This window comes from Anguilla anguilla, chromosome 17 (assembly GCF_013347855.1).
Source record: "Anguilla anguilla isolate fAngAng1 chromosome 17, fAngAng1.pri, whole genome shotgun sequence".
Classification (NCBI taxonomy): domain Eukaryota; kingdom Metazoa; phylum Chordata; class Actinopteri; order Anguilliformes; family Anguillidae; genus Anguilla; species Anguilla anguilla.
This window is the reverse complement of record NC_049217.1, coordinates 26,667,844-26,681,655: the sequence shown is the minus strand read 5'-3', so window position 1 is coordinate 26,681,655 and position 13,812 is coordinate 26,667,844. Positions and strand designations below refer to the sequence as shown.

The 13,812-nt window shown below is 46.4% G+C and overlaps 1 protein-coding gene across 3 annotated transcripts in view; it reads left to right on the top strand.

The window, feature by feature from the left end:
• col5a3a (collagen, type V, alpha 3a) overlaps nucleotides 1-13,812 on the top strand; it is a 75,864-nt gene that overhangs the window by 45,165 nt on the left and 16,887 nt on the right. For all 3 annotated transcript variants that reach the window (XM_035397546.1, XM_035397548.1, XM_035397547.1), the window contains 22 exons: nucleotides 564-608; nucleotides 869-922; nucleotides 1,310-1,417; nucleotides 2,595-2,648; nucleotides 2,808-2,861; nucleotides 3,215-3,259; nucleotides 3,947-4,000; nucleotides 4,906-4,950; nucleotides 5,331-5,384; nucleotides 5,967-6,020; nucleotides 6,239-6,292; nucleotides 6,386-6,493; nucleotides 6,982-7,071; nucleotides 7,815-7,868; nucleotides 8,611-8,718; nucleotides 8,989-9,096; nucleotides 9,195-9,248; nucleotides 9,340-9,393; nucleotides 10,304-10,411; nucleotides 10,866-10,919; nucleotides 12,598-12,651; nucleotides 13,753-13,806. In XM_035397546.1, the coding sequence (XP_035253437.1) occupies nucleotides 564-608; nucleotides 869-922; nucleotides 1,310-1,417; nucleotides 2,595-2,648; nucleotides 2,808-2,861; nucleotides 3,215-3,259; nucleotides 3,947-4,000; nucleotides 4,906-4,950; nucleotides 5,331-5,384; nucleotides 5,967-6,020; nucleotides 6,239-6,292; nucleotides 6,386-6,493; nucleotides 6,982-7,071; nucleotides 7,815-7,868; nucleotides 8,611-8,718; nucleotides 8,989-9,096; nucleotides 9,195-9,248; nucleotides 9,340-9,393; nucleotides 10,304-10,411; nucleotides 10,866-10,919; nucleotides 12,598-12,651; nucleotides 13,753-13,806 (1,467 nt within the window). The remainder of the gene's footprint in view (nucleotides 1-563; nucleotides 609-868; nucleotides 923-1,309; nucleotides 1,418-2,594; nucleotides 2,649-2,807; nucleotides 2,862-3,214; nucleotides 3,260-3,946; nucleotides 4,001-4,905; nucleotides 4,951-5,330; nucleotides 5,385-5,966; nucleotides 6,021-6,238; nucleotides 6,293-6,385; nucleotides 6,494-6,981; nucleotides 7,072-7,814; nucleotides 7,869-8,610; nucleotides 8,719-8,988; nucleotides 9,097-9,194; nucleotides 9,249-9,339; nucleotides 9,394-10,303; nucleotides 10,412-10,865; nucleotides 10,920-12,597; nucleotides 12,652-13,752; nucleotides 13,807-13,812) is intronic.

The following is a 13,812-nucleotide window of genomic DNA, read 5'->3' as shown; positions in this document are numbered from 1 at the left end:
TCAGTGCTGTCAGTGGGAATGAGTCAGTACTGTGAGTGGGTCAGTTCTGTCAGTGGCAATGAGTCAGTACTGTGAGTGGGTCAGTGCTGTCAGTGGGAATGAGTCAGTACTGTGAGTGGGTCTGTGCTCTGACGTTGAGTGAGTCAGTGCTGACAGTGGGTCTGTGCTGTGAACATGAATGGCTTAGTGCTGTGTGTGAGTGGGTCAGTGCTGTCAGTGGGAATGAGTCAGTACTGTGAGTGGGTCTGTGCTCTGACACTGAGTGAGTCAGTGCTGTGAGTGGGAATGAGTCAGTACTGTGAGTTGGTCTGTGCTCTGACACTGAGTGAGTCAGTGCTGTGAGTGGGAATGAGTCAGTACTGTGAGTTGGTCTGTGCTCTGACACTGAGTGAGTCAGTGCTGTGAGTGGGAATGAGTCAGTACTGTGAGTTGGTCTGTGCTCTGACACTGAGTGAGTCAGTGCTGTCAGTGGGAATGAGTCAGTACTGTGAGTTGGTCTGTGCTCTGACACTGAGTGAGTCAGTACTGTGAGTTGGTCTGTGCTCATCTTGTTTTGTCTTCAGGGAGCAGATGGGGTCAGAGGCTTGAAGGGGAGCAAAGGAGAGAAGGTATGAAGCACTGAGCAGCCCTGCCGGCAACCGTACTGCATGCAACACTGAGCAGCTCGGCTAGCGTCATTACCGTACTGTAGTTAGCGCTCCTGGCACCACCATTGCCTCACTGCGGGTAAGAATGAGCGGTACTGTCCTCGGTGTGTGTGACAGAGGTGAACTCGCTGCATTGAATGGCTGCGCAGTGCACTGTTTCAGAGCTGTGTTACGGGACGTGCTCTGTCAGGGCTGTTTAACACAGACTGTGTTGCCTGCAGGGTGAAGATGGCTTCCCTGGCTCCAAAGGGGACATGGGCATCAAGGGAGATCGGGTAAGAGACATCACAGTCTGTGACATCACAGTCTGACATCAGAAGCTACGTAATAGACCGTCTATGGCATAACTCTGACTGTGTGAGAGGCTGTCTGTGACATCACAGTGACCCTGTAAGACCATCTGTGGCATCATAATGATCTGTTAAGAAACTATGATGTCACAGTTTATTATCTGAGACCATGTAATGGCTATGGTCGCACAGATTCACACCTGGAAACATCACATGTGCAAAAAACAAACCATGTTCCTCTCCATTTGTCTTTAATGCCTTTGGCCTTCTGTCTGTGTCCCTCTGTCTGTCTGTCTGTCTGTCTGTCCCTCTGTCCCTCTGTCTGTCTGTCTGTCCGTCCCTCTGTCCCTCTGTCTGTCTGTCTGTGTGCAGGGTGATAACGGACCCACAGGGGTTCGTGGTGAGGATGGACCAGAGGGACTGAAGGGCCAATCGGGGCCCCTCGGAGAATCAGGTCCACTTGGCACTGCAGGAGAGAAGGTGCGTGTGTGTGTGTGTGTGTGTGTGTGTGTGTGTGTGTATATGTGTGCGTGCGTAGTCCGCCTTGCCAAAGTCGGCATTTGTAATAATAATAATGGAATTAGAATGCAGGCACCAGTTTTTTTTTTCTTTTGCTAAGTTAATAAGAAATAATCAAACAAATCTCATTATGGCACTATATCGGCTTTCTGGAGAGAAAAAAAAAAAAACTGCGTAATACTGGAAATCACTACGTGTCTTGCGTTCTGAAAAGCAAAAAGCTGAAAATGAAAGTTGATTAGTCACAAGGAATGTTGAGTACATAGAAACTGAAACCTATTGACCGAGAAAAGAGCTAGATAGATGGATACACTGATTTGACTGTGAGTTCAAAGCAGGCGAGTTATTCTAGCCCTGTGGTAAAAGTCATGGCATCACTGAGGGGAACACTGAAGGGGGGGAGCAGCCGTCTGCCAGTCAGTGGGCAAGTTAAACTGCATCTAGCTCTGTTTATTAATCTGTCAATATGCATTATAATGCGTGCTTCACCGTACGGTAGGATGCTTCACCATACGGTAGAATGCACCATACGGTAGGATGCTTCACCGTACAGTAGGATGCTTCACTGTACGGTAGGATGCTTCACTGTACTGTAGGATGCTTCACCGTACGGTAGGATGCTTCACTGTACTGTAGGATGCTTCACCGTACAGTAGGATGCTTCACTGTACTGTAGGATGCTTCACTGTACAGTAGGATGCTTCACTGTACTGTAGGATGCTTCACTGTACAGTAGGATGCTTCACTGTACAGTAGGGTGCTTCACTGTACAGTAGGATGCACCATACGGTAGGATGCTTCACTGTACGGTAGGATGCTTCACTGTACAGTAGGATGCTTCACTGTACAGTAGGGTGCTTCACCGTACAGTAGGATGCTTCACTGTACAGTAAGATGCCGTTGTTTTCAGTTTCGTTATGACGCTCCATCAGAAAAGTGCTCCTACATCCCTTATTTTTACATGAGTGCATTTATAAAGTGTTTTATTAGTTAAATAAGTAAAATATTTTAACAGTGGAATGGCACGGGTGACTTATTTGCATTTAGTGCTCAATTTTTTTTTCCATCAATGGTGATGTCATAACCAAAAAAGCGCAAGCGATCATAATGTATTTTTTCCCCCCTCTTTTTGCAAAAGGGTAAACTTGGTGTTCCGGGTTTGCCTGGGTATCCAGGACGACAGGGACCGAAGGTACGAAAACAAGTAGTCACTGATGAAGTGCAACGTTAATTAATGTCTAAAGATAAGCCCGTCCATTAATTGAAATGGTCACGTGGACGTTTTCATGATATTGTCCGGATGTTGATTTAGATGCTTGTCTTGATGGTGTGATTTTTTTTTCTCTTGCAGGGATCTGTGGGATTCCCCGGGGCTGCTGGGGTGGTGGGAGAAAAGGGGAAAAGGGTACGTGGAGAAAGAGAGAGAGTGCATGTTTGTGTGTGTGTGTGTGTGTGTGTGTGTGTGTGTGTGTGTGTGTGTGTGTGTGTGTGTGTGTGTGTGTGTGTGTGTGTGTGTGTGTGTGTGTGTGTGTGTGTGTGTGTGTGTGTGTGTGTGTGTGTGTGTGTGTGTGTTTGTGTGTTTGTGCGCGTGCAAGAGAGAATCTAAGAGAGAAAGAGACAGCAAGAAAAGGAAAAGTGTGTGTGTGCATGTGAGAGAGAGAGAGAATTTGAATTTGGATTTGAGACAAAGAGGCTATTGCTAGCATTATCACCATGGTAACTGTGTGTGTGTGTGTGTGTGTGTGTGTGTCTCTGCAGGGTCCAGGGGGTCAGCCAGGAGGAGCGGGTCAGAGGGGGCCCACGGTCAGTGACCAGCGCGCCCCCTTTAACTGCAGCACTGACCACGTGCGGTCACTCACGCACACACAAATTACTGAAATCACTGAACAGGGAGCAGGCGTCGTAGGGACACTGCATGGGACGGTGGACCAGGAATTTAGCTATGAAACCAAGTGGGAACAGGCTAAAGTGTTTCAGTGTTTAAGTGTTTAAAGCTAGTTTAGAGGTGTATATATATGTGTACTGTACTGGTACAAATTACGGAAACTCTGTATGAATGTTATAATTTTATGTAGGCAAAATACAGGGCAAAGAAATGCATGTTCGTGCTGATTGTAAAAATTTCCGACAGTAAGATACATCGGACTGCTCAGTTATGTAGGTATAAACTGATGCATATAGGAATGATAATTGCTAGTTTAACACAAATGCCGATTATTTCTTCATTTTTGTTTTATGTTGATATTACACCTATTACGTATTGCATTTATTATGCCAAAATGAGAAATTGTTGTAAAATATTGCATTAATTGTCAAACTATAAACTGTAAATGGATGTTTCCATAATTGTTGCCGGTGCTCTATATAAAATATGTGTGGTGTTTTGGGGGGTGTTTACATAAGAGTTTTGAGGTATGGGTATGAGGGCACTTGGCTGTATTTTGGTGTCTTAGTTGTATGTAAAAGGAGTATTTTGGGGTCATTCTCTAGGGTGCACGAGGAGGTAGAGGTGCAAGAGGACCCACTGGAAAACCGGGAGCCAAGGTGAGAAAATCGATCTGACGTTCTCACACTCAGAGCCACTGCACATACTGTACCGCCAGTCACGTCTGAGCTGTGCTCAAGCATTTCGGCACCCAAGATAACACATACAGTCTTTTATCTATTATCTTTTTATTCGCCATGAACATTTACTGACATAAAGGAACAGGTTAAGAGCCTAGAATGATTCAGTGGGGGTCAGGCTCGGGTTTGTCCATTTCCTCAAACCCCTAAAACAAATGAAGACAAACATTTGCTGTGGATCCTCCTCTGTGAACAACAAATAGCTAACTTCATGATACTGGTAAGGGAACTAGCACCAGTACACTGATGCTGGTTTATGCAAAGCTGTAGCTTTAGCTACCATGTTACTGTAGCTACTATGGTAAAATTGTTGATACGGATAAACAGCCTTAAGTGTCTGCGTGTAGTACGGTAGCTCAAATATCAGCTAGTTGTCTTGCTGACTGGTAACTGACTTGTGTGACGCTAGCTAGCTTGTGTCATATTAACTGGTTATGTTGCAGGCATAGGATGCAATTTTTTTGTCTCTTTTCCCTTCTTGTTTGTTGCATTGTTTTAAATTTATCATTCGTTCACTTTAGAAGTGGCCTGTATTTTTAATGTGAAAATTTCATTGTTGGCTCACCAATATTATTAATGTTTTAGTTTTTGAATTGTTACTTACTGTACTACCGTACTACTATATACATACAGTAGGTTGCTAACTAATGCTAGCTAGTACTAGTAGCTTGCTAGCTATCAAACAGTTAAGTCAATTTGGGTTTTGTTTGATGCTCATCTGATTTGTTCACACATCAAGTATTTGATACTTAACACATCCTTAAAGTCTGTACATAATGGTGGAACAAAGAACCAAAAAAAAGTCTTCTTACCCCCCCACCCAGGGCTCTGCAGGACACGATGGACCCGCAGGACCAAGTGGAGAGAGGGTAACCCCCCTCAATTATGTTTCGGATAATAAGAATGAGCGAGAGGTTGTACTGCGTGTTGTTAACACGTTTCAGCAGTCATTTCTCACCATGTTAAAAAAAAAAGGTGTGTTCCAAACACACAACTACTGCAGCCGTGGCTCATGTCCATCACAGATTTCCCACCATTCCTGTAATTCGTCCGTCATGTGACCATAGCCATAACCGTTTTATTTTATTTTTTAGCATGCCACATTCCACGTGCGCATATAGTGCAGATTTTTTTTATTATAAATGTTTACGACCCTTTTATAAGCGATGTTTTGTAGATGTGGTGAATCTGTTAGATAAGCTGCCGCGTTCAGGTTCATCTTACAGTGAGTCTGTGTTTACGTTCACAGGGACCCCAAGGACCCCAGGGGCGTAATGGAGAGCCGGGGCCTAAAGGACCGAATGTAAGCGTGACGTCCCATTACACTGTATTTGCGTGCTGGTGCCGGTACTAAGTGAAGTTACGTGCTGTGTGCGTGTGCTGGTGGTAATGCTATGTGTGCATTTATATTCTGTATGTGTAACGGTAGTAGTGCTGTGTATGAGGTCATGTCCTCCGGTATGTGTGCTGGTTCCAGTACTAAGTGAAGTTACGTGCTGTGTGTGTGCTGGTGGTAATGCTGTGTGCGCGTTCAAATTCTGTATCTGTTACGGTAGTAGTGCTGTGTATGAGGTCATGTCCTCCGGTATATGCGCTGGTGCCGGTACTAAGTGAAGTTACGTGCTGTGTGTGTGCTGGTGGTAATGCTATGTGTGCATTCATATTCTGTATGTGTAACGGTAGTGATGCTGTGTATGAGGTCATGTCCTCCGGTATGTGCGCTGGTTCCAGTACTAAGTGAAGTTACGTGCTGTGTGTGTGCTGGTGGTAATGCTATGTTTGCGTTCATATTCTGGATGTGTAATGGTAGTGATGCTGTCTAAGAGGTTGTGTTCTCCTGTGTGTGTGCTGGTGGTTGAGACTTGTCCTCTTTTTTGTGTTGCAGGGCCCAGGAGGGAAAGATGGGCTGCCAGGTCATCCAGGCCAGCGGGGGGAGCCGGTGAGTCAGACTACTGTGGGAATCCAGTGAGCTGGTATACATATGTTGCCAGTTTTTTTTTTTTTTTTGTAGTTGCTCCAGAACAGTCTGATGTCATCATCAAGACCAGAGGGGGGATGATGGTTTTCATTGGAGCCAAAATGTCTTAAGAATCCACATCAAGCATTGCCGTGGTCCAGTCCAGTGCTGCTTCTTAACTTGCGTTTCTGGTCTAACAGGGCTTCCAGGGGAAGACGGGCCCTCCGGGGCCAACAGGTGTGGTCGGACCTCAGGTAAGTTCTCTCTCGCGCGAGGAAGAAGTGGGTGAGATGTCTGTTCCTGTTGTACGTGAGCGGTTGTGGTGAGCAGTGTCCCGTGCGCTTCAGGGTAAATCGGGAGAAACGGGGCCAATGGGGGAGAGGGGACACCCTGGGTCACCTGGACCTCCCGGTGAGCAGGGGTTACCTGGAGCAGCGGGTAAAGAAGGAGCTAAGGTACAGTGATGACATCATTGGGTCTGACACAATGCCCTCAGTGTTACTCCTATCAAACTACTATCATACACAACACTGTTAGCATAGTTCCAGTGCTCCCATATAAAAGTGCTTTCTCTACAGGACATAGTGTGCGTTTACTTATTTGTATAAAAAAACACATCCTTAGTATCATGAAAGTACTCACGGTTATGAACATTGACTGTATGGTGTTACTTGCAGTATATTCAATATGCTAGTAACACCATAATCAAAAAATAGTGCCACAATGCAGTAATTGCAGTGGAAAGTATGTGGTGATTAATGTACCCGGTGTTGAGTGTGTGATGAGTGTGCTCACAGTGGTGAGTGCGTGCTAATGGATGTGCTCATAGTGATGAGTGTGTAGCATGGATCATGCTGAGAGAACAGAGGACTCCTGTTTTTGGACACCTGTGCTTCTGTTCACTGTGCGTATAATAACTCGCATTTGTTACTCTGGTCTCCAGGGCGACCCTGGTCCCGCAGGGATTCCTGGGAAGAGTGGCCCCGCCGGACTGCGAGGCTTCAGAGGGGGCAGAGGGATCCCTGGCGCCATGGTGACGCATCTCTAATGTTTATTTGCTGTTATCCATCCATCCATTGTCTGCACCCACTTATCCTGGATAGGGTCGCGGGAGGTGCTGGAGCCTATCCCAGCATGCATTGGGCGAGAGGCAGGAATACACCCTGGACATGCCGCCATTTTGCTGTTTGCTATTAACCGTATTATATTACTGTTTATCAGCCCTTAAGACTCCAGGATGCGACTCTGAGTCTTAGCGTGCAGCTCTGAGACTCTAGGATGCGACTCTGAGTCTTAGCGTGTAGCTCTGAGACTCTAGGATGCGACTCTGAGTCTTAGCGTGCAGCTCTGAGACTCTAGGATGCGACTCTGAGTCTTAGCGTGTTGCTCTGAGACTCTAGGATGCGACTCTGAGTCTTAGCGTGCAGCTCTGAGACTCTAGGATGCGACTCTGAGTCTTAGCGTGCAGCTCTGAGACTCTAGGATGCGACTCTGAGTCTTAGCGTGTAGCTCTGAGACTCTAGGATGCGACTCTGAGTCTTAGCGTGCAGCTCTGAGACTCTAGGATGCGACTCTGAGTCTTAGCGTGTTGCTCTGAGACTCTAGGATGCGACTCTGAGTCTTAGCGTGTAGCTCTGAGACTCTAGGATGCGACTCTGAGTCTTAGCGTGCAGCTCTGAGACTCTAGGATGCGACTCTGTGTCTTGGCGTGCAGCTGGGAGACTTGGTGCTCTAAGTGTGTTTTAAGGTGTTTCCTCTGACCTGCTCTCTCTGCAGGGTCCTCCCGGTCTGAAAGGAGGAGAAGGACCCACAGGTTCTCCGGGAGCTGTTGTAAGTGTGTTATGTTATTACAGTGACTTCTTAAGGAGGCATTCAGTATGTGTTAAAATGAGTTAACTTGTGCTTTAAACAGGGCCTCATCAAGGAGGCATTCAGTGGCCAATGTGTTAAAATGAGTGAACTTGCGCCTTTTAAACAGGGCCTTAGCATCACTGGCATGTTCGCATCACAACATAAATCTCAATTTGATGCTCGCTGCCAGGGTCCGGGTCTGACAGCATAACGAGCCAAGTTGTACTGCAGCCGATGTTCTGCGGTGTGATAACAGAAGCAATTCATCTGCTTGGAATGGGAGTTTGAGCTGCTTATCCTGCATGCTGACGTGCGGCAGTGGAGATCGTTCTGATACAGTGGCCCTGAGGCCGTGATGCTGAAAGGATTGGTTTCATCCAGTCTCACTCCAAATCCTGCGTGAAGAAAGCATTTCTTTTCTGGCCGTTTTGTGATCGATTGACACTGTGCGTAAATTGGAATGAATTAGATTAAGTTTATCTTAATTCTCATTTCTACTCAGTCTCCTTATTAACCTGTAGAAAAATATTTTTTAAAAAGCCATGAAAGCTAATAAAATGCTGTTCTGAAGAGCTATAAAAACAGCAGGTCTTACATTTCGGTTTTTGTCACGATGCTAAGTACTTGGTGCTCTTTTGATAAAGTTATTTATATACTGTACAGTCACTCAGCTGTTTTTCGGTGAACTTCCTCACGTGTCTGTCCTGCACTTCCTGTTTAGGGGGCTGCTGGGGAGAGGGGACCCCCTGGCGCTGCTGGAGCGATTGGACAGCCCGGTCGTCCCGGTAGTGTGGGGCCTCCTGGACCGATGGGAGAGAAAGGGGAGCCGGTAAAAATTCCCGTCACATTCCCAAAATTCCCATGGTCTGGCCAATCTCGGAAAAGCTGGAATCGCAGAGATTCCCAGTTACACGCCACACACGCACTGTAACGTTTAGCGGGGAAAAGGGCTCGACCATCCTGTCTATCCATCTGAACTCAGACCGAAATGTGTGCCGGGTTCTGATCCCAGACCCTGCTGGGAGTCTGTGGGTTCTGATCTCAGAACTGCTGCTGGGTATCTCACTTGTGTGGTCGTGCTCCCTCTCTGTTCCCCCAGGGAGAGAAGGGTCCGATTGGACCAGCCGGACACGATGGAGACCAGGGCATGCTGGGACTGCCGGGGACAGGCGGGCCTCCAGGACCCCCCGGAGAGGATGGAGACAAGGTTAGTGCCCACATTTACTGTGTATGCGTGTGACAATGCACTGTGTGTGTGTGTGTGTGTGTGTGTGTCTCTCACGCCTTGTGTGTGTGTCTCTACAGGGTGAGACCGGAGGGCCAGGGCAGAAGGGCAGCAAAGGAGACAAAGGCGAACTTGTGAGTTACGCTCATGTTTAACATCTGTACTGTTTCGGGGCGGTGAGACCCAGTTTAGATCTAACTCTCCCCCCTTCTGCGTCTGTTCCAGGGACCCCCAGGACCACATGGGAGTCAGGGACCTGTTGGCCAGCCCGGAATACCTGTATGTTTCTCTTCTCACCTTGTTTCTCTCTCTATTGTTTGTGTGCTCTGAGAAGGGGGCATGTTCAGCTCTTCGTTCATTGATAACGGAAATGACCTTTGTGTGTTTCTGGGTATATTAATGGTGTGTGTGTGTGACTTTGTGGGTGTGTGTGTTTCAGGGTGTGTTAATGGTATGTGGGTTCCAGGGTGTGTTATAGGTATGTTTGTGTGAGTTTCAGGGTGTGTTAATGACGTGTGTGTGTGTGTTTCAGGATGTGTAAATGGTGTGTGTGTGTGTTTCAGGATGTGTTAATGATGTGTGTGTATGTGTTTCAGGATGTGTTAATGATGTGTGTGTTCCAGGATGTGTTAATGGTTTGTGTTTCAGGATGTGTTAATAGTGTGTGTTTCAGGATGTGTTAATAGTGTGTGTGTTTCAGGATGTGTTAAAGGTGTGTGTGTTTCAGGATGTGTTAATGGTTTGTGTTTCAGGATGTGTTAATAGTGTGTGTTTCAGGATGTGTTAATAGTGTGTGTGTTTCAGGATGTGTTAAAGGTGTGTGTGTTTCAGGATGTGTTAATGGTGTGTGTTTCAGGATGTGTTAATGGTGTGTTTGTTTCAGGATGTGTTAATAGTGTGTGTGTGCTTCAGGATGTGTTAATGGTTTGTGTTTCAGGGTGTGTTAATGGTGTGTGGTGTGTGTTTCAGGATGTGTTAATGGTGTGTTTGTTTCAGGATGTGTTAATGGTGTGTGTGTTTCAGGATGTGTTAATAGTGTGTGTGTTTCAGGATGTGTTAATAGTGTGTGTGTGCTTCAGGATGTGTTAATGGTGTGTGTGTGCTTCAGGATGTGTTAATAGTGTGTGTGTTTCAGGATGTGTTAATGGTGTGTGTGTGCTTCAGGATGTGTTAATGGTTTGTGTTTCAGGGTGTGGACGGGGAACCTGGGCCACGGGGGCAGCAGGGGATGTACGGTCAGAAGGGGGATGAAGGACTGCGTGGCTTTAAAGGAGCGACTGGCCCCATAGGGCTGCAGGTACAGCAACACTGACAGCGGCCTGAAATTAAACTCCTGTAACCCCAGCACCTCCATACCTAATGCCGTCCTGTGCCTGTATTTAATGCATGCAGTACAGTATCTGTTGAGTGGATTTGCTGTGACTGCTTCCTATGCGTATCTGCTTCCCATGTGCGACTACTTCCTGTGTACGACTACTTCCTGTGCTTGACTGCTTCCTGTGTATCACTACTTCCTGTGTGTAACTGCTTCCTGTATGTAGCTACTTCCTGTGTGTGACTGCTTCTTGTTTGTGAGCGCTTCTTGTGTGTGACTGCTTCCTGTATGTAACTACTTCCTGTGTGTAACTGCTGCCTGTGTGTGACTGCTTCCTGTATGTAACTGCTTCCTATGTGTGACTGCTTCCCGTGTATGACTGTATTCTGCGTATGACTCATTCCTGTATATGACTGCTTCCTGTGTGTGGTTGCAGGGCATGCCAGGACCACCAGGAGAGAAGGGAGAGAGCGGACATGTCGGCCTTATGGTGAGCCTCATGTCGGATGGTCAACTCCACATTGCAATTACAATTTAAAGTTTGGCACTTTGCAAAATAGTACAGCATGAGGAAGAAACGTTCTGCACCGGCAGAGTCAATGATTAAGCTCATGAAGTGCCATGAAAACAGTAAGTGCATTGGCATTCAGACACTGTCAGTGACATTCTTGAGGGAGCAATTGAAAGAATGGAAAAATTGTATTTTCTATATCGTCACATGATAATACAAACTCCCAGAGTATGATACAGGCTGTCACCCCGATGAGATGGTTCAGGAGGAGAATGAGAGACAAATTACCCTGATTATGTAGTTTAGAACCAGGGTGTCCAATCTCGCCTGAAAAGGGCCAATGTGGATGCAGATTTTTTGTTTTAGACAACTGATTCAACTATTCATGGTCTTCAGGCAAGCCCTTGATAAAGTGAAAGAGGCGTCTTAGGGCTGGGCTACAACAGAAACCTACACCCACCCCCGCCCTTTTCAGATAAGATGGAGAGAGAGTTTAGAGAAAGTCTGCTCCACTTTAATGTGAAGAGTATACAACGTGCACGGGCATCATGCTCTTGGTGACTTGCCGTTATCTTTTTGCGGTTTCAAAATCAATCTGAAATGCATGTTCAGGGACCTCTTCAATCAAGGAAGTCAGCAAGTCTACGTGACATTTCTGTCTTTTTATCTTTAAAGTGAGTGTATACAGCCATTTCCAGTGTTTTCTATCCATTACTACCACACTAAATATAAGGAAAACATATACATTAAACAAAATTGGGTGCATTTTTTTCCATCAGCTGAGAAAATTCAGTTACCCTGCTGTTGTCATAGAAACATTGCAAAAAATTAAGCCTCATGAAAATGAATTTAGTGATTAAGTAGGGCACCGTTTCTACGGATGACTGGAAGCAGTGGAAACTCTGATTATTATTATTAACCGGAACGTCCATTAATTAAGGGAAAGAGGGCCAAAGGAAAGCAGGAGGGGATGATGTCTGATTAGTCCATAATGATATCTGTGTTACTATCTATCAGGGTTTTTTTCCCCCGCCCTCTAATCTGGCCTGGCTGTGCGTGTGTGGAATGTTAATGTGGAGGTCCAGGGAAGGTCAATAGATGCTCACAAATTCAGTTGCGAAAAATCAGAAAACCTGGCCAAAGGCAGAAGAAAGCAAAATGGTGGTGTACAGACCCCCTCACTGTGCCCCCATTATGCACTGGAGTGTAGATCGTAGATCGGTGTTGCCTGGGGGGGGGTGGGGGGGGCACATGGGGTGTTCGGTGTTAATCAGACTGTGACTGGATTGAGCCCATTGAAAATGCTGTCAGCCAAGAACCAAATCCAGACAAGACTTTTCCTCTCTTCAGCCATTGGTGGAAAGATTAGATAAAGCGCGATCCTCTGGGGTGTGTGAGTGGCTCGGCTTTCATTACAACTCAGAGACAAACAAACAAAAATATGCAGGGCAACTGTCTCCATGGCAATCAGACAGATGGCTTGAATAATAATAATTTCATAGGTGCAGGCGTGTGTGTGTGTGTGTGTGCATGCGCGCGCGCACGTGCGTGTGTTCATGCGTGCGTGCATGCGTGTGTGTGTTGGTCTATGTGTCTGTGTGTGCATGCGTACATATGTGTCAAGATAACAGCAGTAAACTCCTGTTTTTCTTCACAGGGTCCTCCAGGTCAGCATGGCCCCAGGGGTCCCCAGGGACCCATCGGTGGAGAGGTGGGTCCCCGTGTCTGTCTGTCGCTCCCCGTCCATGCGTCCGTCCGACCCTCAGTGTTATTTTACCCATACTCGGGGCTGTGTTTGAAGACCTTGGCTTGAAAACACATCTGTTGCTGCCAAAAAGCATATCATATATCACAAGTAATTAATAATTACACGCATGCATTGCCGCTAATCAACGATGGAGTTAATAGGTCTGCGTGTGCAACGTGCAGAGGACTAGCGTTATCTGGTCGGGTTTGTTATTTCATTAAAGAGCAGTCACAGAGGCCTGTGCTCTAATCAAGCGGGATTTATAAAATGAAGCACATGCAGTACAATAAGTGAGTGCCTTCACAGAGGCTACAAGGAGCAGTACTACAGAGAAAAATAAGAGACATGGTTTGCTAACAGTGTGATAACTAGTGTGGTGATAACAGTGTGATAACTAGTGTGATATCTGGCTAGTTAGGGTTTTGATGTCCCGCCAGTTAAACAAACTATCCTCTCCAACAGCCTTGAAGGCCACTCAAATTTCACCATTGCTAGGCAATTGCTTATTCAACCAAGCTACGGTTGATTGAGTACACAGCCAGCATCTTTTACCGCTCATGCATTGACACATAGACACATTGACACATAGAAACTTTGTCAGCTGGTACCACACAAGGCCAAAAATAATACCTTTTTTGTTATTTGTGTAATCAGCGGTGCAAATCTGACTGGGATCACTTCCAGTTCAGTGCGGTTAGACAGTTAAGGCCCCCCCCCCCCCCCCACACACACACACACACGGAAACAGTGCAGTTATCTGTCTTCCAGTGTTTATTCAGCAAGAAGTAGATTACCCGATAATGCCGCTGACAATATATATGCTGTTAAGTGCAGAGTAGTGATAAGCAATCTCTAAATTACCGATGGTTTGTGGCAGCATGCCATTTCTAGGCTAAACAATACTAAGACAATCGGCGCCGGTAGACATTGAAATTGCCTAAACTGGCTAAGGCTCGACTGTGGATAGCATTACTGCAGTGTAGTAACCCACAGGTGTTACACGGCCTCCAGTGTTCCTCCACACAGAGCAGAAAATAACGTCTGTCTCTGGTTCTGGGTCTGCAGGGACCACAAGGATTGCCTGGCGGAGTGGGTCAGCCTGGACCCGTAGGGGAGAAGGTAGGT